Source organism: Molothrus ater, chromosome 14, assembly GCF_012460135.2.
Source record: "Molothrus ater isolate BHLD 08-10-18 breed brown headed cowbird chromosome 14, BPBGC_Mater_1.1, whole genome shotgun sequence".
Taxonomy (NCBI): domain Eukaryota; kingdom Metazoa; phylum Chordata; class Aves; order Passeriformes; family Icteridae; genus Molothrus; species Molothrus ater.
In genome coordinates this window covers 16,046,025-16,071,041 of record NC_050491.2, presented here as the reverse complement: position 1 = coordinate 16,071,041, position 25,017 = coordinate 16,046,025, and the positions used below count along the sequence as shown (strand labels likewise).

The window sequence follows — 25,017 nt, the reverse complement described above, 5'->3', positions numbered from 1 at the left end:
TGGTGAATTTCAAATATTGCCAATTATTAAGTCAAATATACAATGTATGAAACCCTTCCATGACTGATAAGGCCAGGGAGAGAGGAAACCTAAGCATGACATTAAATTAAAGAGATGAGAAACTACAAATACAAAATAGTTTCTGAAACTTTTTTAAGAGTGCAAAAGAAACACATGTTATCTATCATGACATAACCTGGCCCTGTAGAGAAGAATTTACCTGAATGTTGGTTAATAGTGTTTCTACTGATGAAAGACCATCAGCAAAAAGAAATGGCGCCGGAAATCCAGGAGGCAAGGCCTGTCCAGCCAGTTGGACTTTATCTAAGGTTGGTTTCATTATTGGAATGGCAATTTGGACCTCTTCTGTAAAGATAGGTTTAAAAGCGACATCAGAAAGCATTGGAAATATAGGTGACTGTCATTTCTAGCAACTAGCATTTTGTTTATCTGGAAGTCAAAACACAAGTGCATTAGTAAAATCAACATTGTTTCAGTCTTTGGGCAGCTGGGACTGTTGCCAAGGCAAGTTGGCAAAATAGTACAGAACAATAATCAATACACTGAGCCTATAACACAGCTGTAATGGAGGACAGACTATTATATCTCAAATTCTACAGAATTATACCACAGAATTATAACAGCATTACGCAGTTCATTAAACCTGAATGACCTGTCTTCATTCTATCATGTTTGCCATTCTGTGATGTGTGCTTTTTGTTGCTATAACCTTGGCAAAATTCTAATCTAGGAATGTATCACATCTCTTTACTTCTCTACCTTTCCCCTTCCCGTGCTCAGCAGTAAATAATCTCCACTGAGTCATCCATCCCCTCTGCCAGCACTGCTTGGAACTGGAGCATCTCCTGCAGAGAGCAAACTGGGGCCTGGCAGCTTCCCCCTGCACTCCTTCTTGCAAATACATGGTGTGGGTATAGATCGAGCTGTGCACAGCCAGCAGAAATGTGTATCCAGAAAGAAACAATGTTAGAAATTGGTTTTTTTCTAGAATCCCTTCAATTTGCTGAGGAATCAATACTATCACCATGGAACTCCCATTTTTTGAATAGAATAATTGAAGGATCTTTTAGGACAGTAGATGTAGCTCCTTCTTTCAGATCCCTCTGAGTACTTCTTCTTCCCACATATTCATTTTAATTGCTGAAAACCACACAATTAAAATCTAGCTGTGACTGAAGCCAAACTTTGTACAATTTTTTCACTCTGAAATGCTAAAAAAGTACTTCTGTGCAATATTCCTATATATATATATATATATATATATATATATATATATATATATATATATAATGATCCTGCACTTGCAGAAATCACGGCAAGTGTCTGCCCAGCACCTCCCTTTTAGAGAAGCCTGTGATCCCTGCCTTGGCCATGAGCTCCTGATGCCAGTGCTCACCCAGGGCTGCTGCACAGCCAGCCCCCAGAGTTTCATCTGTCAAGTGTCCTGGTCATATTACAGCCTGAATTTACAATTAGACCACACCCAAAAGGTCTCCTTCTCCCACTCCTGTTTTTAAGGAATAAACAACTTAAAAAGAATCTGACAACTAATTAACCCAGGGTGTCTCCACTGCAGCACTGTTTTCTGGTGTAACACACTCAGGAGCCTCCACTGAGCTGCACTTCTTGCATCCACCTGACAACAAACCAGGAGCATTAGCAGTTTTCAAGTATTCATTGAAATCTCTGGTTTGGGAGTATTTTGTCTTTGCTCTGTGAGTTCATTAAATGGAACACCTTCCTAATGATTTTTCAGGACTAATAACAAAAGCCAGTAACATCCACATGTCCTCAGAGATGGCATCTTAGATGGAATTTAAGTGATCCATTTAAAAATCCCAACTCAGGTAACGAACTCAGACTATGAAGTTTGTGCTGATTCAGACACACCATTTCTCACATTCAAATATATCAGGAGCAGAGTTTTTAAAATAACTTGATTAGTTGTCACACATGGTGCCACACAGAAATAACAGCGAAGCCACGGAGTCACAAAAGACTAAACAGAAGTGGCATTTGAAAAAGAAAGCAATGCATGAAGTATGCATAACAAAACTGGAGCTGCTCTAACACCTCTAGAAATCTCTGCTATTTGGAGATGAAAGTAATAACATTAAATTGGCCGAAAGGAAAATTACTATTGACTGTGAAGACAGGTTGCATGGTCTATGGTTTGTAATGCTACTGTACAGCAGATTGAAGTTTCAAAATAGTATTACTCTTCTTTAAAGAGATAGACACAGCTAAATTAGGTGCTGCTTGCTGCAGTGAGGATCAAATGCAAAAAGAATCATATTTCATCAGACCTAGTCAACACCAGGAAAATAAATAGAAATATAAGAGGTATGCAGGCAATGATTCATTTTGATAATCTGGCCCAAGAGAGACACACAGAGACAGCACACAGATCTAAGCTTCTACCAAAAGACAAATAGGACACAGAGGGTGGGAATTGGGATGACAGTGTAGCAGAGGTCACATCGATTTTCAGCAGCAGTTTTCACACAGATGAGATAACCCTGGACTCTATTTGGCCCATTGTTCATATCCTACCTGTCCCAGAAGCAATAAATTTCCAAGTCCCAGAAAAAGGGCAGTAAAGAAGAAGGATTCTACTTATGACTTCTTATGATTAAGTTTTTGTGCTAACCAAACATGCTTTGCAGACCAAGGTCACATTGCATGTTAAAGTCTGTAACAGCTGAAACTAGAAGCAGCATATTATGTTTTAGCGTATATGGGTGGAAACTGTCAAACCATTCATCATTTTTTTTTCTGATTGAAATCACACTCTGCAAAGATGAATGATAAATGCATTAGAAATCTATTTCAATCTTGTAATAGGTCTTCACATCTGAACGGTGTCTACATCTTGCCCATGCTCTGAATAAATGCACAGTTAGGCAGAAATTTATTAGCTAGACTTGAGGAATCATAATTGGTAAAGCAATTAAAAATGGCATGTGCTGGAAGCATTTCTTGGGGACTGTATCAAATGCATCTCTTTAATGGAAAAAAAAATAATGTTGATTTAAGGATTTTGATTTTAAACACCACTAAAAATATAAATGCTAAAAGCTGCACTCACATATACAATACAACAGAATAAGCAAGAAATAAAGCCAAGACAGCTCCAGGCTGACCAAGGACACAAACAACCTTTCTGATTATTGAAGCAAAGTGGGAACTACTTTTATCGAGCCTGTTTGTTAAACCTGCCATGCTTTATAAAAGCATTCAGGAATCCATTTAGAGTGCAGTCTTTTCATTTTAATTTCTAGCTGACATCCAGATGAATAGATGAAAGTAAGAATTATACTGCAGAGCAAAGAAATACACAGTAAACACTAACAGTGAATGGAGTATCATCCTGGGAAAGCACACAGAAATCTGCTAGGAAGTTTCTTGCTCTTAATTCAATATGCTTAAGTATTTCATCTTCTGTCTTCTGCCTAAATTGCAGGAACAGGGATTGGCAAATGAAGCATCAACCTCCAGACTGAACACAGCACTGGGAATGTGGGGATCATGAATTGCTCCCTGCACGGCCCAAACCAACAGGCACTTTTATTTGCCAGCTGCTTTATTTTCTTTCAGAAGGCATGTTTTTAAACCCATCACTCACAGCCCTGATCCACTTGAAATGCCACATCCCTCTCGAAATAAGGGAGAAATATTAGTGGCACAATTTACACTGGTTAGACCACCAAGTTATTTCTTCTCATGCATTTAAAAACTTTATCTACCTGGAGCTGTAGGAGCATTATTCACCTCCAACAGCTCACAGAATATAACTCAAACATTAAATAAATACATGGCATATGGAGGAGAGAGAAACAATTGATACAGAATTTATAGTTATTAACCTGTTAGTTACTAACCAAGACATTTGATCTCAGAAACCCTTCAGGCAGGGATTAGAAGATGGGTTTGGACACAGATGGTGGCTGGGTCACTCCTTTTCCCTGCCTGTGGCATAAAATTTAGAAACCCAAGGACTGAAGTGGTTTATTAAAATTGTAATTCTTCAGGTTTCATACCTGAGTGATGGGGATTACATTTAATGGCCCATAGTTACAGAACAGCCTGGATACTCTAATGGACCTCTTTGTCTTTTAATAAAATAAAGCAGAGGATTTGCAACATCAGCTGGGTTGTCTGTGTGACTCATCTCTGAAAGTAAAATATGGATTTGAAATACCATTATTTGCCCAAACACCTGACAGAATCATCCAAACTGATGTATCTTCATGGTGGCAAGAGGTGCCCTGACTTCCAGCTCTAGGTGGTGTCCAAACATGGGTATTTTAATATAATTAGGGCTAAAATTTTCATTTTTGACTGAAAAATCAGTTTTCTGAAAGAGACTTCTTATTTTAATTTGAAATCTTGGCAACTTCTGTATTGCTTAACTAGAAGCCAGGTTGTTTTGTTTTTTTTTCTTTTACAGCAAAACAAGTATGAAAACCTGTAATCTGAAGCATTGTTTATTTCAAGTATTTGTATTTAGTATTTCTAATTCCACAAGGACATGGTTATATGTCTTCCATGTCTTAATAACTTCCAAAATCCCTCCATAACCCTCTGTATTTTTTCCCCCTCACTCATTGCTGCTCTGCCAGGAGCTGAGGCTCCTGATCATGAGTGAGAAAAGAGATGTCTCCTGTAAACCAGGCACCAGGCAGAAATTTAGTGCTTTAACCTTGTGCTTCAGGTGCCAAATTTAAAGTCACTGCTGTTTTTCTTAATTACAGCCCCTGAATGAATGGGGTCAATGAATGCAATTGAGGAGCAGCTGATTAATCCAGTGCAGTACCTTTAAATCAGATTTCATTTAGTTTCCCAGTGACTGGTACAAGCCTTGTTCACTACTGAGCTTTGGCAGGAAAAACTCCACTTTGAGAGCAGTATCTAACAATTAAATCACATTTCCTGTACATTTCCGTGCTGCCTTAAGTTTCTAGAAACAATCAGAGAATGGCACCATCAACTATGCTCCACTTACCTGTGTCAAGCAGGTTCTCACTCTGAAATCACTCCATTTTGCCTGAACAAGTGTTTAATAAAACTTTTTCAGTGGGATCAGCAGGAACTGCAGGCCCCACTGAGGTTGGGAAAGAGCTGTAAGGTCCTGATGGAGTCCAGCTGTTCTCCCAGCACTGCCAGGGCCACCACTGACCATGTCCCCAAGGGCCACATCCACATGGCTTTTGAGTGCCACCAGGGATGGGGACTCCAGCACTGCCCTGGGCAGCTGTGCCAGGGTTGGACACTTTCCATGATGGAATTTTTCCCAGTATCCAACCTGAGCCTCCTCTGGCCCAGCCTGAGGCTGTTCCCATTCCCTGGGAGCAGAGCCTGATCCCCCTGGCTGTCCCCTGCTGTCAGGAGCTGTGCAGAGCCCAAGGTCCCCCCTGAGCCTCCTTTGCTCCAGGCTCAGCCCCTGCCCAGCTCCCCCAGCCCCTCCTGGGGCTCCATTCCCTGCCCTGGACTCACTCCAGCCCCTCAATGTCCCCCTGGTCATGAGGGTCCCCGAGCTGCCCCCAGCACTGGAGGTGCCCCAGCAGTGCCAGCACAGGGGACAGCCCTGCCCTGATCCCCTGGACACCGTTCCTGATCTCAGGAATGACAAGGGTGTGTCCTCCCAAAGGACATCACAGAGCTGCCACTTGAGGCTTGAATACAAGGAGGTGGCAAAAAGCAGAGAAATGAAAATTTCACTAGAAAAGGCTGAAATTACAGTTTATAAATTGCCTTTATCTGTGCACTCTTTATCAAGAGGTGCATAATTATACAGCTTTGACATTTTCATCAGTGTACTCTCATTAATAACCCAGAAAATTATATCTATTTATAACTTTAACATATTTACAATATACTCTGATGTTCACATGGCACTGGCAGTAAAAACACCTGAAAATATTTTATTTATTCAAGCCTTAAAAACAAAGACCTGAGTTAGATGAGATACTTGGTTTGCAATAATAGTGAAAAATAAAACTAAAAGTGCAGCAATTCACTGTCTCAACATCAGAACTAAAGTTTCACTGGACATAAGCTCAGCCTAAAGTTCAGTATGTACAGATTAAGAAAAACAAGTACAACTGATGTCACCTTGTTAAATTCTGTTCATTAAGGAAAAGCCTGAGTACTCCCACTAAAGCTCCTAATAGATATATAAAGAGCCTTTATATGCTTTTTTTAATACTCAGAATTATTTACAATTTGTTGTTTGTCCGTGTTATTGTTATCTTTGCTTGCTCCTCAGGCAGGTTTTGATAATCTGGATTCCAAAATATTTTAAGTTTCTCTGTGCTTTAAAATGCTTCTTAATCTAGAGAGAAGCTTAAAAACTATTGATGTGCATTTTCCATATGGCAATTTAAAGTAACTGTTTTGTTCAGGCAATAATAGTACCTTGTCACTCCTCACCACGATGAGGAGGATTATTTCTGTGAAATAATGTGAACTATTCAATAAAAGTTTAGTAGCAAAATTACTGTGGCATGGAAGAAAGGGGGGAAATTAAACAAAATAAACAAAATCCTCCTCATGGTCATTATCAGGAGGTTATAAAATTTTTCTCAGCTAACTCTCCTATTAACATTCACAAAGGGTTTTTTTCATGGTGATTTTTAAGCATCACTGTAGTCTGACTATTCCTCTACTGAGATTTTAAAGTGTCAGATGAGGATGGGTAGGAGGAATTTGCCAAGAAGAAAAAAAAAAAAAGATTCTTCAATTTTCTTCACGGATTCAGCTTTTCCCTATTAATGTTGAGATTATTTCTTCAACTATTTTGTTGCAAATATTTATGACTCCATATGGAACAACAGATGTTGAAGAGAAGGGATAGCAGAAAAGACTTCATTTTCAGCAATTACCCTGCTACTTGTTGTCATACTGTAGGTGTTCTTAGTGCATCTATTTTACATACCACCCTGTCCTTTCACACACTGCAAAAATGTCAGTTTGGATAATTAATGTAATAACTGTAGTCCAAATCATTTCCACAATGAAAAAAAATATAAATAGGACAACAGGAGGAAGAAATCAAGAAGGAAGAGGGAAGAGAGGAATTGCTTTAGCAGTTCTTCTGGAATATCTGATCAGGAATCAGTTTGCAAAGCTGAATTAGGTCCTTAATACAAAATCTTTCCCTTTGGGACAGATTCCAGCGACTGTCACCAAGAAGAGAAATCACACCAAGAAACAGGAAAACAAAGCTATGAAGGGAACAGGATAATCCTGGAGGATCATATACAGTCAACACCACAGAGAAATTACAGTTATGTATTGATTTATGCTAACATAGCACTTGTGACACACAAGGTACTTAACCTCTTAATATATTTTAAAATAGTATCAAGCTAATATTAATATTATTGCTGCTGAGTTCAATTTCTTAAAGTACACATACAGCCAGCAGTTAAACCTTTCAAATATTTGAAACAGGAGGAATACTCCATTTCCTGGATATTCCTGGATAATTATTCCTGCTTTATTAAGGTTTATTTTACAGCTGTGTAAAATAGGTTATAAAGGACAATTCTGCTATTATGTCCTCCCTTGCTTAGGCTTAATAAATATTATATTCCAAATCATCCATTAAAGCCAAGCAGTGGAGAAAATAGGAGTGGTAGTAATCTCCTCCACAGATGTAAAATACCTTTAATAAAATAAGGGTGTATAACAGTCAGGAACAAATTACTGAGGTCTGCTTTAATAAAATAGTACCCTTAAAGCAGTATTACTCTTTGGGTACTGACATTCCCACTGGTGATGCAGTGTATCCTTTCAAAGCAGTGCAGCTTGTTAAAATGGCAAGATATCTTTTTGCAATAGAGTGTTTGTGTCCAGGCAGATACAAGGTTTGTATAGAATGCATCCAGGGAGCCATAAAACTGGTGGGAAACATATTTCTCCGTGGTATTTTAGTACTTTGAAAAATTCAATCACTGGGAAAAAATGTTTTGCTGTAAACATCTGAAGAGCATTATAAAAGCAATGGCTTCCCACAGCACCTGCTTAAATAATTTTAAGAGGGAGTGAGTATGTCTTTGCTCGTCTTCTAAAACTTGTAGAAAGCTTCTCCTATTAATTTCCCTGGTGCTGTCAGGCCAGGGCACTTTTAATCAGAAATAATTATGAGTGCAATTGGGGAATGTTCACCGGCAGGATTTTTTTGCGCTGCAGAAACAAGACAACTTTCAAAACTGATCGTTAGGAGAAATATGATTAACGGGAAAATATACCCAGAGAGATGAGCACCTGAAAGGTTTGCTTCTGAATGAATGATGAATTCCTCAGATGTCAATAAAGGACTCTGCTTATATATCCCAGTGTTTGAATTCAGTTCAGTTACACATTGATTTTATAAACCCTGATTAAGCATGAGAAATCCATCCCTTTTTACTTCACCTGCTTTAATTCTGACTTTTCCCCAGAAACCTTTAACCTTGCCCCAGCTCCTGATCCATCCCACGAAGCCCAGAGCACATCCTGATCCCTGCTGTGAGCCCACCTCCACTCCCAGTGCCCCCAGTTAGACACTGCCAGGATCTCCTGCAGGACTCCAGGTCGCAGAGCTGCACCCTGACACAACCAACCCTCTGTGGGGCTAAGAAACAGCCAGAACTTGCCTGATCTCTGTGCTCCTCCCTGGCTGAGCCAGGAGGGCAAGAAGAGCCCCTGAGGCAGAAACCCAGCCCCGGTGTGGGGATGTGACACGGCAGTGACAGTGCCAGCCTCCCGGATATTCCAGCACAATCCCTGCGGAGCTGCCTGGCCATGGCAGCTCCTCACCACCCAATCATTACACGATGCTCTGGGGAAAGACAAGTTTTCCTAGCACACAGCCAATCTATCAACAGGAAAACCTCTTCCTGACCCAAATGGCAGCTGTGATCAGGGTATAAATGGAAGCTAAGCACCAAACGCTGCACATCCACTACTCTGCAGCCTAATAACTGGGAAGTCTGCAGCTGTCACTTGGCCTGAGCGCTTTTAAAGGGTCAAATACTGGGGAGGGGAGAGGAAGAGGAGAACTTTCTGCAGAAGGCAGCAGCTATCTGACATTAATCTGCTGTGTTCCTGCCCCAGAGGAGCCCGAGCTGCTGGAGAGGTGGATGCTATTCTGTTGTGCTCACCTCTGCAGTGACCACCTCCTTCACAGAGACCCCCAGCACATAACAGAGACAAAACATCACTTGTAAAAAAAAGTGTGAACTATTTCAGCAGTTCCAGGGTCTGCTTCCCACTAACTGGTTACCAGTATGGTGCAGGGTTACAATTTCCAGCAGCTCTCAGCAGTTTCCCTCTACTCCTCTTTGCCCAAGCACCCTGTGCCACCAACGTGGACCAGGAAAATTCATGAAGCCATGCTCTACTACAGAGTGCATGTGGCAGAGTGTGGCAGTAAAGCCCTGGTGTTTGGGTTAACTGCATTAAAAAAAAGTCACACCTGCCGAAGGCAAGGCACAAAAGCTGGAGAATTGAGCAATGAGGATTTTTTCCCCTCACAGCCATGTGTAGGTACAATCCCATTCTTTTGATGGTTTGGCATTGCAATCCCATCACCAGGAAAACTTTAAGGAACTTCATTAATGTTTTGTTTCCAGAGCACTGTAATTTAGGTAGTAGGCTAAGTCAAAAAAATGTCAGTGGTGCCATAATTACTAAATTAAACTTACTAAACAGGTTTCTGGATAAACCCTTGAAGTTACATGCTTCTCAACTGAAGACACAAAGCCAAAAAATTACACAGGAACCCCTACCTCTGCATTCACAGATTTCAAACCAGCCTTGGATTTGTTCGGTGGCTGAAAAATCCAGCTGTATGGACCTGCCACTTTCTTTGGCTTCTGGATTTGGCAGCTGATGCCTGAGGAGATGGTGAAGGGCCACAGAGAGCAGAGCTCTGCCACTGGCTCCCAGGCAAAAGTGGAGGGGGGGAACACAGCACCTTCTTAAGCACCCTCCCACTGCAAATACGGAAGGTGAAAAACCCAGCTGTGACAAAATTTAAAAACAGCTTGAACAAGTTCAAAGAAGAAGGTAACTAAAAAGTATCAAACAATTGTCCACATTTTTCTTCCCAAGGACAGGAATGAGGCTCTGCACTCCATCAGTGCACCTCTCCTTCCAGGGGACTCCCAGCAGGCCAGCCAGGAGCACGAACGTACAGCTCCAAGGCACATTATAAACTCTGTAAGCACAAACCCCTTCACAAATGTTTAGGTTTTGATTACTGCTCCTGTGACGTACGGCTTTTAGCAAGCCAAGCATTTTCCTTTCCCAACTGCCTCACTCTCTTTGCAGGGCACATTATATTTTCACTTTGGCTTATTCTACCTCCTCGCTTTGAAACCCTGCATTACTTGAGAGAGTGGCTGACATCCCCATTCATGATAGTGCACAAAATGAAGCTTAATGAATCCCCAAAGCAATGTACTTCACGTGCTAAAATCAATGTACATTGCCTGCTACAGTATCTCCCTGTGAAATGGAGGCATTTGCTCAGAAATTTCTATCTCAACAGGGTCTTTTTTCTTTTTGTAGCATTTAACTGCCTTTTGTCTGCTCTTGTCTCCCTCCAGTGTTGCTCAGATGGCAATCTTTTATTCCTTGTGCAAACTCATTTGGAAAATGCTGGATGGGCTACAGCTGTGTACTGCTATGTAAGGTCTAATCCATGTCAAGCAGTGCTTTATACACACTGAATAAACACAATGAAGCAATGTTTTAATTGATTATTAAAAAGGCAGGGTTCTGGGCTGAAAGCAGTATTTAAAATCAGATTTAATCAGCTAGTTTTGTACAATTCTGAAAGGTAGTGATGCTGTACATGCTGCCACTCGAGCCCTGGGGTTTTCACAGGGGTGAGCAGGCCCAGGGGAAGGGGCTGGGGATGAAGCTATTTCTGGGTGGTTTGTGCAAATTTCCAAGCTGTGGCCAATGAAAAACAAGCAGTGGATAAAATATCAGTGAACATAAACCTTACGTGGGAAGGTGTTTTCCCACACAGCTTCCAGGAAAATAAAATCCAGATTTTTGCAGAATCAATCCAGGTGCTGGGGAACCTTTGCAGCTCAGTCTCAAGCAGTGAAATCTGCTGTGGCTTTTACCATGCAGAGTCTGGATTTACACTCTCTAGTATAAACACTGACTTCAAATCAACCTGCACTGCATCTGACAAAGGTATCCCAGTTGGATGTGCAGTCTAGAGCCATAAAAAGTCTCTTTCTGTGATTTGTTTAAACCAACAATTATTAGACAGTGCAACTAAGTTCTTTTTGAACTGAGAAACAGTAATAACAGTAATAATGAAAGATAAGGAATTGGTAATAAAATACTCATGCATCCAAAAAAGGTGCCTCTGACCCTCCACAGGACACTACAGCTGGAGAACCACAGATTTTTTTTTTAAGGATTGTCTGAAAGCTTGGGCAATGATTAGTCTGAAATGAAATCCAAAATCTAAATTATTCTTCTTTATTCCAATAAACATTCTCCACTGACTATACTTCTGTGTGGTACCCCACAAATCTAAGTGAAAAAGGCATTGGAAAGTAACTAAGTTTTTATTTCCTTTTTCCTTCCAATAAATCTACTACAGTTGTCCTGAAATTTAGGTAGGAAAAACTGGCAATGTCTATTAGGTGGCAGCATGAACAATCTTCATTAGCTTGAAGTGCATGAATTATCAATTGAATGAGAAATAAGCAGAGAGCAGCTGAAAATGGCAAACTGCTATAATTACAAATGATGTCTTGTGCATGACTGTGTCTCAAGAATTGTTACAGGATGCTGTGCAAAAACCCCCAACATTTATATCTACAGTTCAAAATAATACAGTCCATTACAATGACGTACTCTGGAACAGAAATATCATTTTTATGTTTCACATTGTTTCTGTTCTAGACACTGAATCTATATTTTATTTTCTAAAAGGATGAATTTGCCTTAGAGAACTGACAGCTTATATGAATATTTTAGTTTTGCTTTCAAGTAACAGGAAAAAAAACATGGCATAAAACTCAAGCCCCAAGTTCCTCAGAATGCCTACTGAGAATAAATTTTATGTTTATTTGTATTTCATTTTCCTTGAACAACTGCCTTTCCCTTGGGTATTTATTAAAAGCATAAAAAAGAATGAGCCAAATTCACTTCTCAATAACATCCATTCAGCATTGTTGGAGCTTGCAAAATTGCACTAGACCAGCCAAGGGGAAAATTTCACTCACTGTTTAGTAAATATATATAATTTTTTTTTTCTGGTTGAGAAGATGTATTGTTTAATCTTTAAATTCTCTGCCTGCCCCTGCTTATCAAAGGAGAAAAAGCAGCTGTTTGGTTATAAATCCGTGACCTCACACAGGAATAATGTGATGTATGTGCTGGGCTGTGGGTTACTCAGGGCAGTCCTGCACCAGGCAATTCCCACTGATGTGCTGAGGACTCCAGCACGGGTCCCATCTCCACAATAGTTACATTTTCTTCTGTAGGATTGGCCTGAAGATTCCCATAAATCATCTTATCTGACCTGCATTCTCAACCCCTCAGACTGAGGCACTGTTGGGAGGGGAACGGTCTGAAGTGAATTTGGCCACTGGGAGGGTCTGTTCTCAGTGCAAGGCTGGAGCAGCATTTTTATAGTGCATGGCAGACACATCCACTTCTGCAAACCAATCAGGGAAATCCACAAAAATCAACAGAGCAGAGGGTGCTGCTTGGGCTGTGACCAAAACAGAGCTGGGTGCTGATGCAGCCAAGGGGTCCCCACGTGTCCCTCCCCTCCTGCCCACCAGGCTGGGCAGGGCTGCCCAGGGTTGCTCTTTGCCTGCTGCTGCAGGTGCCCTAAAGCTGACCTGATCCCATAAACCCCAGTTCCCATGATGTAAGATCACTTCTTCCACCATCAGCATGGCTTTTGCACAGCTCGATCTCATCTTTTTTAACCAGAGTTTGCAGGAAAGGTCATTAAGACACGGAAACTGTGACTCCTGAACAGAGCACGTGGCCAAGAGCAGGGGTTGGTGCTTCTCGTCCACTGCTACCCACGAAATTACAGTTTATAGCTTTGGGAGTAGAAAAATGATGCCTTTAAGATCTAAGCCAATGTTTTCAGGAGTCTCATGGATTGTCTTTACTGCCAGCACAAGAACTCCCCCAAATCCAGCAGCGAGTAATGTGACCATTGCCCTTGGCAGCACCATTAAACCGGGCAGTGAACTACTTCAAATAGCTGCGAGTGTTAAACATTAGTTCTGCCTTAAGTAGGTTGATTTTAACAGTCAAATGTGCACTGCAGTCTATGTGAACATTAAAAGCACCTTTCAAACTTAATTTTACAGAAATGTTAACGACCAGAACAAACTGTTGAAGGCGAAGAAGAAAAGTAATTATTTCAACAGATGAAAGGAAACAGTAAATTAACACTCTTGTTTTAAAAGGGGGCTCGGTAACTTATCTGCTTTAAGGAAATACCATTAACTGGAGGTACCATGGATATTTCACTTAATATGTTTATGGTTTGGGGTTTCTTTTCTCTTCTGACCTTTAAAAATGAGGTCTGAGGCGAAAGGAGAGCCGTAAATCTTTAACTGAAATACAACAAGTTCCAGAAACTGCTTTATCAAAATCATAGCAAGGGAATCGGTTCCTAAATATCAACATTACGTGTCACACACACACACATCAAAGCCATCAACAGCAACAACCTTTATGGCCACAGAGGCCTCTCAGTTCTGAAGAAAGCAGGAAGACAGAACCAGAATGACTCAGAAATATTCCTAACATACCACCAGTGCCTACGTACATAAAAAAACCCTAGGGACAGCTAAACTAATCCTATTATTACATTAAAACATATCCAAGGAGAAATTTGTCATCGTTTAGAAAATGTTAAGCTGCTTGTTATAAATACAAAACACACCAGTTTTTGTGCATGAGCTGTTATTCAGTGCAATTCTGAAAACTGTTTAAAAACAGTCACTGGCTTGTAAGCAAGATTTTCTTACCATATGTGTTGCAATATGGAAGCAGATTGTGGACATTTCCAAAGGAATTTCAGATATATATTTAAAAATTCTTTACAGCAAAATTTAGGTGATCAATAGAGGGTTTTTTCATGGACATGCATTTTCTACACAATAAAAAAAAATGTACTGATTTAAATGTGTACTTGAAAAGAATTTATTCTGCATAATCAACACAGCTATATATGCTTTTCATTCTGAAATCACTCACTTGCAGACCTCCAATAATGAAATGGTTAATTATCCTCATGACTTACACATGTCCACTTTGAGACTACAGTCAAATTTAGGGTTTCTTCAGCAAAACTGCATTGCTGATGAAAGTGGCTTAAATCTGGGCTTTTAATTAATATTTTTTCATGAAGGATACTTTAGTAAAGATGTTACATTGTACTGCACACATCTCAATCTGCAAGTGTTTGTGCAGATTCCTAGGGATGCTAAACTCTACATCCACACACATCCATCCAGGACATACATGAGCTGAGAGGTAAGGAAAGAACCGCACATAGAATTTAGCAATCCTGAAGTAAATTGAGAACAGAAGGTCAAGAAAAACTGATGATGTAGTCTCAGCAAACACTGGCTTTGACAGGAAAGCCAATTTAAGTAGTTCCCACGCCCCACAGCACAGCTCAGCAGCCCCTTCTGTGAAAATCTTTTGGGTGCCTATTTTTAAACTGCATCATGTAAAGAGTCTCTTCACTAACACCTCTGGATGATGCAGGATTATTATTTTGGGGAGACATTTTCTTGCTGAAGGTATTTTGATGTGGGAATAAGCACAATCTGGTTCATTCTTACACTTTATTTAAATCGTGGCAGTTAATGTCATGTCAGATAAAAATAGGAGTGAGAGTTGTTTAAATCCCTTTATTTTTTGAACGAGCAAAATGTATTATTTTGTCTAATTTAAAGAAGAAATTGAGAGATGTGTGGAAAAGTACCCATGACTTTCTGGCATGAAAGAAGTCTACTCCACAAATTAAGTCTCCCTTTAACAGTCTCATTTGAGGGTATTACAGGGGGTAATTGAAGAAACAACAGCTGAAGACAACCCTTCAAGAGAGAACTGCAAGTCAGAAAACCTTTAACCTGTGTTATCAGACCCACCCAGACACTGTCAGATCCACTACCCAGCCCAAGCTCAGCCTGCCACTGCTGCATCCATCAGCCTGTGCTGGATTGATCATGATTTGGTATTGAGATGTGATAAATACCACCACGTTCAACCCTTCAAACAGCAGCTCCTGAAATGCACGGTGACAGTGCTCTTGCTATAAAGATATCTGCACCAATTATTAGGGTGAGAAGAATTTGTGAGCCAGCAGTCTAAAATCATAAGTTTTAGCTGCACACAGCAAGGTATACACTTATTTAAAAATAAATGTGAAATTCAGTCTTCCACAAAAGCAGCAGTGTCATGAGAAAACTCGGGCTTTAAGTTTTGTAAACGCTGCGTTTTCAATATTAGAGTGTCAGTCTTCATTCACTCTCTGACAAGGTTGTCAATCAAACAGCAATCTAGTTTTGTAAGACTTTAACCAAAGATCAAAGCAATGATACTGCTGAGTTCACATTACCTTCCCAGAGATAACTACTTGAGCACTTTCACAGCACTGCATCGATATTAACTTTGCACCGTTCCTTCCAAGCAAATAAAACAGGACAAAGTTTGACAGCCCTGCTGGCTCCTGCTCTCAGCCCTGATCCAAGCTGAATCCCAGGGCATTCCCTCTATCCCTTATAACTCCTCCTGGATATTGAAGGTGAGGACTGCAGGACTTGTGTTCAGTTACACTTTCATCAATTAAAAGAAATGAAATGTGCTTTCTGTCTCCTCTGAGGAACACATCAAATGTCTTTTCCTCAATAACAATAGTTGGGCAATAAAAAGATGAGTGAGCAAAATGTGGTATATCATCGTTTTGCCTTTGACTCCAGCCCAATGGCAAATGAAAGGCATCCAAAATCAATTTCCAGAAGCTAATAAATTCAGTATGTGAAAGCAGTGAAAATATAACTTTTGCAGCCTCATCATCAAGCTGATTTGTAAGCAAAGCTGGGCCCAATTCCTGCACCCTATGGCACCCATATTTTCAGTTTCATGCAGGTAATATACCATTTCTACACAGTTTCTATTACCAGGCTAAACAGAGAGATATATGCATATATATCTTCTTTCCACAAACATATGTCCTGGTAATATCATAATAAAAATCTGAATGTGCTGTGCCCAGGAAATCGTGTCGATCCCTATCAGCTGCTTCCTCCAGGAGCAGTGAAGGGAAGGTGAAGGCAAAAGCTGCTCCAAGGGCAGAATGTGAGCACAGCTGCTTCCCCAGCCCCACAGGAATCCCAGGACAGGCCTCTGTATGCAGCACAGGCAGGGGCTGTGGGGGCTTTATTTGCTTGTTAACTGCAGAACTTGCCAGACCATGCCCAGCTAAAGGCAAGATTCCACAGGGAATATTGTGTGTCCATCATCACAATTTACAATACTCCCTGAGCAGAGCTGAATACCTGCAGGGTATGGCTTTGGATCTTACACTGCTGAGGGCTTCCACTCACCCCAGGCAGGTTCTTCTATGTGATAGACTATGGATTTTTTTAAAATCTAAACCAACTGCAGACAGCAATGTTACACAGGGTCAATTACACCTAACACACTGAAAAGTCATTAAAAGTGTTACATTTTTTTTTGGTGTGGTACTTACTTAGAAAGAATAAATAAAGTAGGAAAAAACTCAAAACATCAAAACCAAAAAGGTTTCTGACCCCGAGGGTTTCTTTGTCAATATATGGATTTGTTTCTTACAGGAAAAAAAAAAAAATCAAAACAGAAAGAGGGAAAAAAAAAGGGAGACAGGCAGGCTGGGTGCTGGAGAGAGCTTGAATTGGCAGTGGAAAATGTGGCTGGGGAGTGTAGCTGAAGGATGATGGTGTATGTGGACTGAGGACATGTGTGACATTTGGAAAACAGCAGGTGGAGGAAACTGTGGAGCAGAATTATATTTAAAGGGGAGAAGTTAGAACTAGGTGATAACAGTAAAGGAATCACACTCAGAGTGTAAAATATTGCTTTGTCACTTAGTTCATACTGTGAACATGTCCAGGTTTTTCCTTCCAAGTCACCAGCAATGGGAAATGCTTTCTTTCTTACTCTATTTCTCACCAGGCACCATTCTCCTCAGATGCTGGCAGCTTTTGGGAGCCTAGACTGTTATTATGGGACCTGGGACAACTATTTCCTCCCACTGCAAGAAACACTCTGCTGAGGTTTTTTGTTGGAAATATCAGATCATGTTTCCTCTTTCTTTACTGCAGGGTTTTAGTGAGCAGTTGGAAATGAGTGACTGAAACCCAACTCAAATCTGGGTAATGCCATAAAATCCCCTTTCTTTCATGTTTGTTGTATCTCCTTTACCTGTTCACCTCCAATGTTTACAAGCAAGAAATAATCATTTTTTAGTCTCAAACACTGTTCTTCAGCTGAAGAGTCTGAGCTCTGCCTCTCCTCCACACTTCCAGCTTTCTAAAACACAGCTATTAAAAAGCAGAAACTCTGGGAGATGATGTTGCTGATGTTTCTGTAGTAGTGAATAAGACAGGAGCACCTTTCCAACCTCCTGCAGACAGAGCAGGTTAGGAAGTGTGGATACAAATGTGAGACAGCAGCTCTTGTGTGTGTGTAAGGGTCACCTGGATGCTGTGACAGTGCTGCTGCTGTGCCTGTGAGTCCCTGCTCTGCCCCTGGGGCTGGGCAGCAGAGTGCTGGTGCAGGCACGAGGCACACAAGCACACAGGTTTTATGTTTTATATTTCATCTTTGATGTCAGACCCAAGGGAAGCTGTGAACACCACACCTCACCCTGCAGCGAGCACCCTGCTAGAAGGCAGTCCTGTCCACCTCCCCTCTCCCATCCCTGTGACCCCAGAGGCCAGGACACAGGACACAGTCCCCCTGCCCTGGGGGACTCTGACACTCTGCACGTGCAGAGCACATCTCTCTGCACAGCCCGTGGAACACAGAGCTGGGATGTGATCCATCATGAGCCACAGCAGCACTGCAAAGGCCCCTCTCAGATGTGAACATGGCTCAAGTGCTCTGTTCTACAAGAACCTGTTCATAAAACATCTTGAAACTGCTGCTGAGCACCCTGATCTGAACCAACTGCAGCGAGAGATATTACAGAATATTGATTACACTTCACATACTTACATGTCATTACAATTAAGATTTCCTTGGGGTGTGGTACTTAGAAAGAATAATCAAATGGAAAAAAAACCACCAAAACCAAACAAATTTTTGTACAGCATCAGTTTCAAACAGGACCTGTGAGGTGCCATCCTTTCCCAGGCTCCACTCAGCACAGAGAGATTTCACACAGCTTCAAGCATGAATTAACTTGGGCCTTCCTGCTCACAGGATTTAGGACTGATTTTTGAAATCAAAGTTTAAAAAGCTAACTTTTCTGCATTTCCTTTTATCTTTGATAGTGCCGCCCAAAAACAGTTTCTCCTAAATTCTGACAGTTTCTTCTGTAAAGACAAAAGGCACATTAATAAAAGCATCTAAAAACCAGAATATACTTAAATATAAAAAATGCCTAACTGTATCCATAACTAAGTCTTCATTTAGTTAAAAATTTTTGATATTATCTCTTATTATTTATTCTTCAAAGGAGAATAGTAATTAGAAAAGTTCTGCAAATTTGCACTAATGAAGCAGAAAAATCTACTGTGAAGTAATGAATTTTATTAATCACCATGCAAGCAAATTAGTAAAAAAAAGTAAAAATTTAAGTACACCTAGATTTTTTAATGGCTTTTAGAGGAGTTTATGTTAAATTACTTACAAGTTGTTTCACAGAATCACAGAATGGTTTGGACTGGAAGGGACCTTAGAGAACACCTTGTTCCAACACCCTGCTATGGGCAGGGACACCTTCCAACTACACCAGGCTGCTCATTTCTAAGTCTTTGTAACAACTTGAGCTGGGAAGTGTAATTCTGCCACAAATTTGAACTATTATCAAGGAATTTATACTCCCTGAACACTGAAAAAGAGCAGACACTTAAAAAATGCAGCAAAATTACGTTGCTGAATCTAAGCAGAAACATGAAAAGTGCTGGGATTGTGTGTGAAAGGAAACCCCAAATCCCTTTTTTGTTGCCATCTTTTTTTCCCTTGCCCACATCCAGAAGCTTTCCTTGCTGTGCTCAGGACATCTCTCTAAATCCAGGGGGGAAAGGACTCCCATAAAAATGCCTTATGCCAGGATGTGTTAACACCATTGCATGAAATAATTGTTCCTTGGGAGATTCTAGACAGTCAATTAACCCCCAATTCACGACTCAAGCAGCAGAGCAGACACTCCATGAATAAAGGGTAGGGGTTCAATTCTCAATTAGGATGAATTTTTTTCCTTAATAGTTTAATCTTGCGGTCAATTAAATCCCTGAGCGTTGTATTAATTATTATATGAATTCTGGGCAACTTCTAATTTAAAGGTCAGTTATGGTGTACCACAACTGGACCAGAGTCCAGGGCTTAAATTTTTAAAACAATTCTACCTTAGGGGTAAAAATCCTCTCTTCTGAAAAAAGACAAGGAAATGTCTTTACATTGTGCTTTGCTAATTTAGATTTAAAATCCTAATCTGGAACACTTTAAATTTAGATCTAGTCTTTTTAGACTTTACACCAGAGGTAAGACTGCATTATGGCACAGATCATTAGAAACCTGTTTACTGCTGCACCACATATTCCTATCACCAGTTATAATAAACAGGGCTTCTAAGCAGACTTTTAAGCATTAATCTCATCTCCAATTTCTGAGCTTTCTTCCTATATTGTTGGGCACAGCAGCTTGGAATAGTAGCTTACTTTTCCATCTGTTAGACATATAGAGACTATGGGTTTGTGAAGTACTTTCTTGGTGCTCTTTCTGTTAGAATAAAGTCCTGCATTTCCTCGGGGAAGCAAGGGACATATGCTGGTGCTCTATGGTTTCTGAGTTACTGCAGAGATGAATTCCTCTTGGCCAGCTTTCTGTTGAATAGGTGCTGGAATCATATAAAACAGCAACTTGTGAAAAAAACCCCAGTAAAATGGTGAGTTCGCCGGCCAAATCAGTGATCTTTTTTCAACTAATTATTTTTCTTGCTCAAAATGAAGACAGTTTGTCTTTGAAAAGCCTGTCTATCATTAAAAAAGAAAAGTATGGAAAGTTTTTGAAACAACTATAACAGATGTCATAGCAGTTGAAAGTACAATTAGAAAGCACAACGCCGCAGAAATAAAACTTCAAACAAAAGCGGAAAGAGTTCTTTGTGCACATCAATAATTTAGAATGATTTAAGAACTGTTTTATAGATGCAAGTGGAGCTCTTTCTGTCTATATATAAATCGAATGTGGTCTTTATAGGCAAACAAAAAGGGGATACAATCCTTTTAAATTATTTTTAGGATAATTGTTTCCACAGCAAACATCATTATTTATCAGTTTTGAAAAGAAGCCAACTGCTAACATTTGAAATGCACAAACCTTGGCACACAGCACAGAAAATGGTAATCTCCCCCCCTTTTCAAAACCAGTTTTGCATTTATTTTACACATTTGTCAAGTTCTTATCTCAAAGCCCATGCCGTTTACCTATTTCTATCAGAAATCATTATATTTTATTTTTAATCACCTTCCCATAGCTAATTTGGTAACTCAGGAAGGGAAACTGTTATTGCTACCAGATGCTGTTACCTTCCTGCTCACTCACATATTCCTATAAATTGATTCAACAGCCTGGAAAACAAGGTTTAATATGTATTATTATGCCTTCTGGATTTCTTCTGTTATAATCTCTTTTTTTAGATAAACAGGCTCATTTTAGTGATGCAAACATTCTAAAGCTACGCCACAGACACTTCCCATAGTAATTCCTTCAGGAGAGTACTGCAGGATGCTGCTGGTCCTTTGCCAGCTGGAATTTCTCTGCAGCTTTATTTCTACGTGTAGACTTCAAGCAAAAAAGACAACTAGGCAGTTTGATGTATAGAGAGCTGAGATTTTCCTTTTCAGATGAGGAGGAATATTAGGGAATAAATGACAGTCCTTGAGACTGTAGGTTTTCTACAGAGGAAATGGGAACAGATGTTCTTGTAAGTCATAGAAGAGAAACCATTTCCCCAACAACTTGCACATTGGAATATCAGAACACACTTTCACTGGAGTCAGCCAGGAAAGCCCCAGCCCAGCCACTCTGCTGCTCAAAACAGCAGAAATTCTAAGAAAAAAATCGAGCAAAAAGAACAAACTGCAAAATTTGAGACTTCAATTCTGCCATTACAATTTACTAACCCCGATAATCTGTGTAGGTTGGCCCTCATTGGTGATAAAACCCCACACTGATTCTGCCAATTTGGCAACAGCTCTTCCAGAAAGATAATCATACTTTGCAGATACTTGGGACCATTTACCCTCAGTACTTTATGTGACTGATGATAAATGAGCTGCTAGTTGTGTAAAATTAAAGCTCCAGCCTGCTCCATACAGTATTTAATAGGAGCCATATAGGAAGTGATGTTTACAGAAGACTCATCCTAAACCAGAGTGCTGGAAAGTTATCTTGTGTATCAGAGAGAACTCTTATTGTGAATCAGATCCTAATCTAGAAATACTTGACTCCTTTTCTGCTGAGTTTTCCACACTTGTCTATGGAGAGAAATTAACAATGACCATTCTTGAAACAACAGAACTGTCTCTAAGGAACTTAATTAATTAGCTTTTGTATATTGGTGGATTTCTTTTCTTTTTTTAATATCAAAAGCTTTGTACAAAGAAATTATGTGATGATATAATCCTTATTATTGTTATTACTACTGCTGGTGATTTTACAGAAATATTATGCTTTCCTTGTAATATATCAGTAAAAATAAAATTCAGTATATATATATATATATATATATATATATATAGATGGCATATAAACAGAAATATACCTAAGTACAGATATAGATCTATGGTTTCATAGAGCAATTCCAACTCTCCTTTCTGCCTGAATCCCTCCTGCCTCCAGTGCCGAAGGCCATTCAATAATAATGACAATAATGACAATAATGTCACAAGTCAAACAGCAGCTCTGGTGATTCCTCCTTTAATATGTGCATCTCTCCACTCTTTTGCCTGGAGGCTGCCATCATTACAGTCAATTTCAAGATTTTCGAGCTAACAAAAACCAAGACAACAATAACAAATACAATCTCCTATTCTACAGCACCTAAAAAGTCCCCAGAGGTTAGAGATGTATAAATAACACGGCATTTTCTGAACAATTTCTGAACATTATTATGTTATTTTCTGGCCTCTCTGAGTAGGCACGTGTACACACACACATCCCATTTTCTGCTCCAGCTCAGCCATCTCCTGGAGATGCTCCATCATCCAACATATTCCACATAAAAAGGCATCTTCCAAGCACAGCACAAGAGGCTCTGCACTGAACTGTCAGTGAAATTTGCACAGCTCTGGATCCCCTCGCTGACAACTCGCTCCCAAAACAGCCACAGGATATGTCAGCAAATTCACAGAAGCCAGCTCCAACCATCAAAATATCACAGAGCAGCCCCAGTGACGGGTGAAACAGACAGATTCAAAACTGCACCATGTTTTATAGATTATAACATCTCAGAATACACCTGGAAGCAGAATTTTATTTATTAAACTGCTTGTTATAGCCTGTCACATTCTCTCAACTAGAAGAAAAATCAGCTTTGGAAACTACTTTCATTCTGACTACAAAATAAAAGAAGAAAATAAATCAGTTGGTATTTTGACACCATCATGGAAAGGCCAAGCATGACCAAAGAAGTGTGCTGGGAGAATTTGTATTGGAGCAATCCCTCCTTCTAGTTTGTACTCATTCACCTCCAATTTCAGAGCTCACAGCTGTCTCCCCCTTCCATCTTTTTATCAATCCTGCTACAAGAATGATATTCACAGCTGGGAATCTTCAGAAGGGACCCACAAGGATCTTCAAATCCAACTCTTCAGTGAATGCCCCATGCAAGGATAAAATCCTCCTTAGAACCTTGGCATTATCAGCACCAGCCTGTAACAAACTGAGCTAATCCAGCTGAAATTTTATTGACTGATTACAATTGTGGGCTCCTGCTCTTTCAGGCACAAGGGTGAATTTCCAAAGGACAGCTGATAATACGAAAAACCTACTGAGAGAACTGTCCATCCCCAGAAACGACTGTGGCTGTGACACACAAATCCCATACACAGTCCAAGTGTTGGAGTGGTGCCTTCTGCCCCAACAATCAAACATGAAATCAGATTTCCTGCAGCCCCAGTGGCTTCTGAGAGGAGCACATGGACCATGATCAGCTCTGCTAGTAAGAATTCATGTAACTTTAGCAAAGGAACTCAACACAATGTCTGGGATATAATGACACATTTTTTCTCGTTTCATGACTACACATCGAGAACAATCTTTTTCTACTTCCACTCTGAGGTTACCTCACTATCTTATGCACAGAGTCCTTGAATGGTTATGGTTAGAAGTTCACTAAGGATTTATTACTTTTTCTTATCAGGGACATTCTAATGCACAAAGCATTCTAAACCACTTTGGAGATGAACCTTAATGTGCAGTTTTGTCTCAGCCTTGCTGTCTCTAGAAGCCTCTGGGCAGCAAGTCCTCCACAAAAGGGAAGACAGAGCCCTTAATTGCCATCTGAATGTGACTGTTACACAGGAGACAGACACACTCCACAGAGCCATCTTAGATATTCAAGATCAAATTAGAAAAAAGTCCCTGAGTACACAAAAAATGCTCCACAAAATACCATCCACCAGTGCTGGGTTTGCTCTTCTGACAGCAGGAGCACACACTGCTGTCACAATCATGAGCTCTGCATTTCACTGATCTGGAACATCCAGCTGTGGGCAGCAGGACAAACCCTGGCTCACTGGAAGGAACCCTCAGGAAAGAACTGTGTTTTATGAAGCGCAGCTTCTGGGAATTTCTTGAAGGTCTCCCTCAGTCACAAATACTGCAAGACTTCCCAAGTCACCAATTAACAATTTTTATGAGTAATTTGAATTTTTCTCTGTATTTGTATCCCTTTTGTCCTGTGTGTGTGCACAGCTGCACACTTGGGCACACAAGTGCAGAGTGCCCCTGAGCAGGTCTGGTGCTCAGGCAGGGGAGGCTGAGCCCCTGCTGGCGCATTCCCCAAGATCCCAAGGATTTCTGAATGACAAAAACATTCAGCAACCTCTCAGGACACAGATTGTCCACATCCTACTGCTCATAATGAGGACTGAAGGCAAACTTATTAAATAACTCACAGACATTAAGAATGTCACTGCCTGCAGGTCTCAGGTTAATGACTTTGCACCAGAGCTAACACCAAGCAGAGAATCCAGCACGTCAGGTTTAAGACCAGTGCTAAGGAAAAGATTCCTGGGCCTAATCCAAAACCTTTCTTAGGTCACTGGGTGAAAATCAACAATTTTTCTCCTCTTCTTATATTTTTCAAATTTGATATAGCTCAGATGAACCCACATAAAACAATTTACAGTATTGGAGGAAAAGTGGGAATGTCTCTGAAGAGACAACTGACTGAAGAGCAGCTCCCTGATCTCCCTCTTATTTGCCCATTTTATTGCAGTCTGACATGAACGTATACCTTCCTAAAAATTTGTTTCAAAGCTTTTTCAGTAAAGAACATTTCATTATTTCACCATGTTTATACAGACTCATAATTTGTAGTGTTTAGACAGTGGTACATCAAAGTCACTGAAATCTAATAAATTAAACATATTAATAAATTATATATCAATGCAAGAAACTGCCTTAGCCCATCTGGCAAGCTAACTATGAAGTAGGTATTTTACTCATCAGAAAAAGAGCATTCCTAAAAATAATTCTGCAAATAAAGCTCTAATATAA

General features: G+C 40.2%; 1 protein-coding gene across 6 annotated transcripts in view; it reads right to left on the bottom strand.

Annotated features, from left to right (window-relative positions):
- The window catches only part of DACH2 (dachshund family transcription factor 2), a 243,303-nt gene that overhangs the window by 13,342 nt on the left and 204,944 nt on the right, over positions 1-25,017 (bottom strand). For all 6 annotated transcript variants that reach the window (XM_036402318.2, XM_036402315.2, XM_036402320.2 and 3 more), the window contains exon 8: positions 221-366. In XM_036402318.2, the coding sequence (XP_036258211.1) occupies positions 221-366 (146 nt within the window). The remainder of the gene's footprint in view (positions 1-220; positions 367-25,017) is intronic.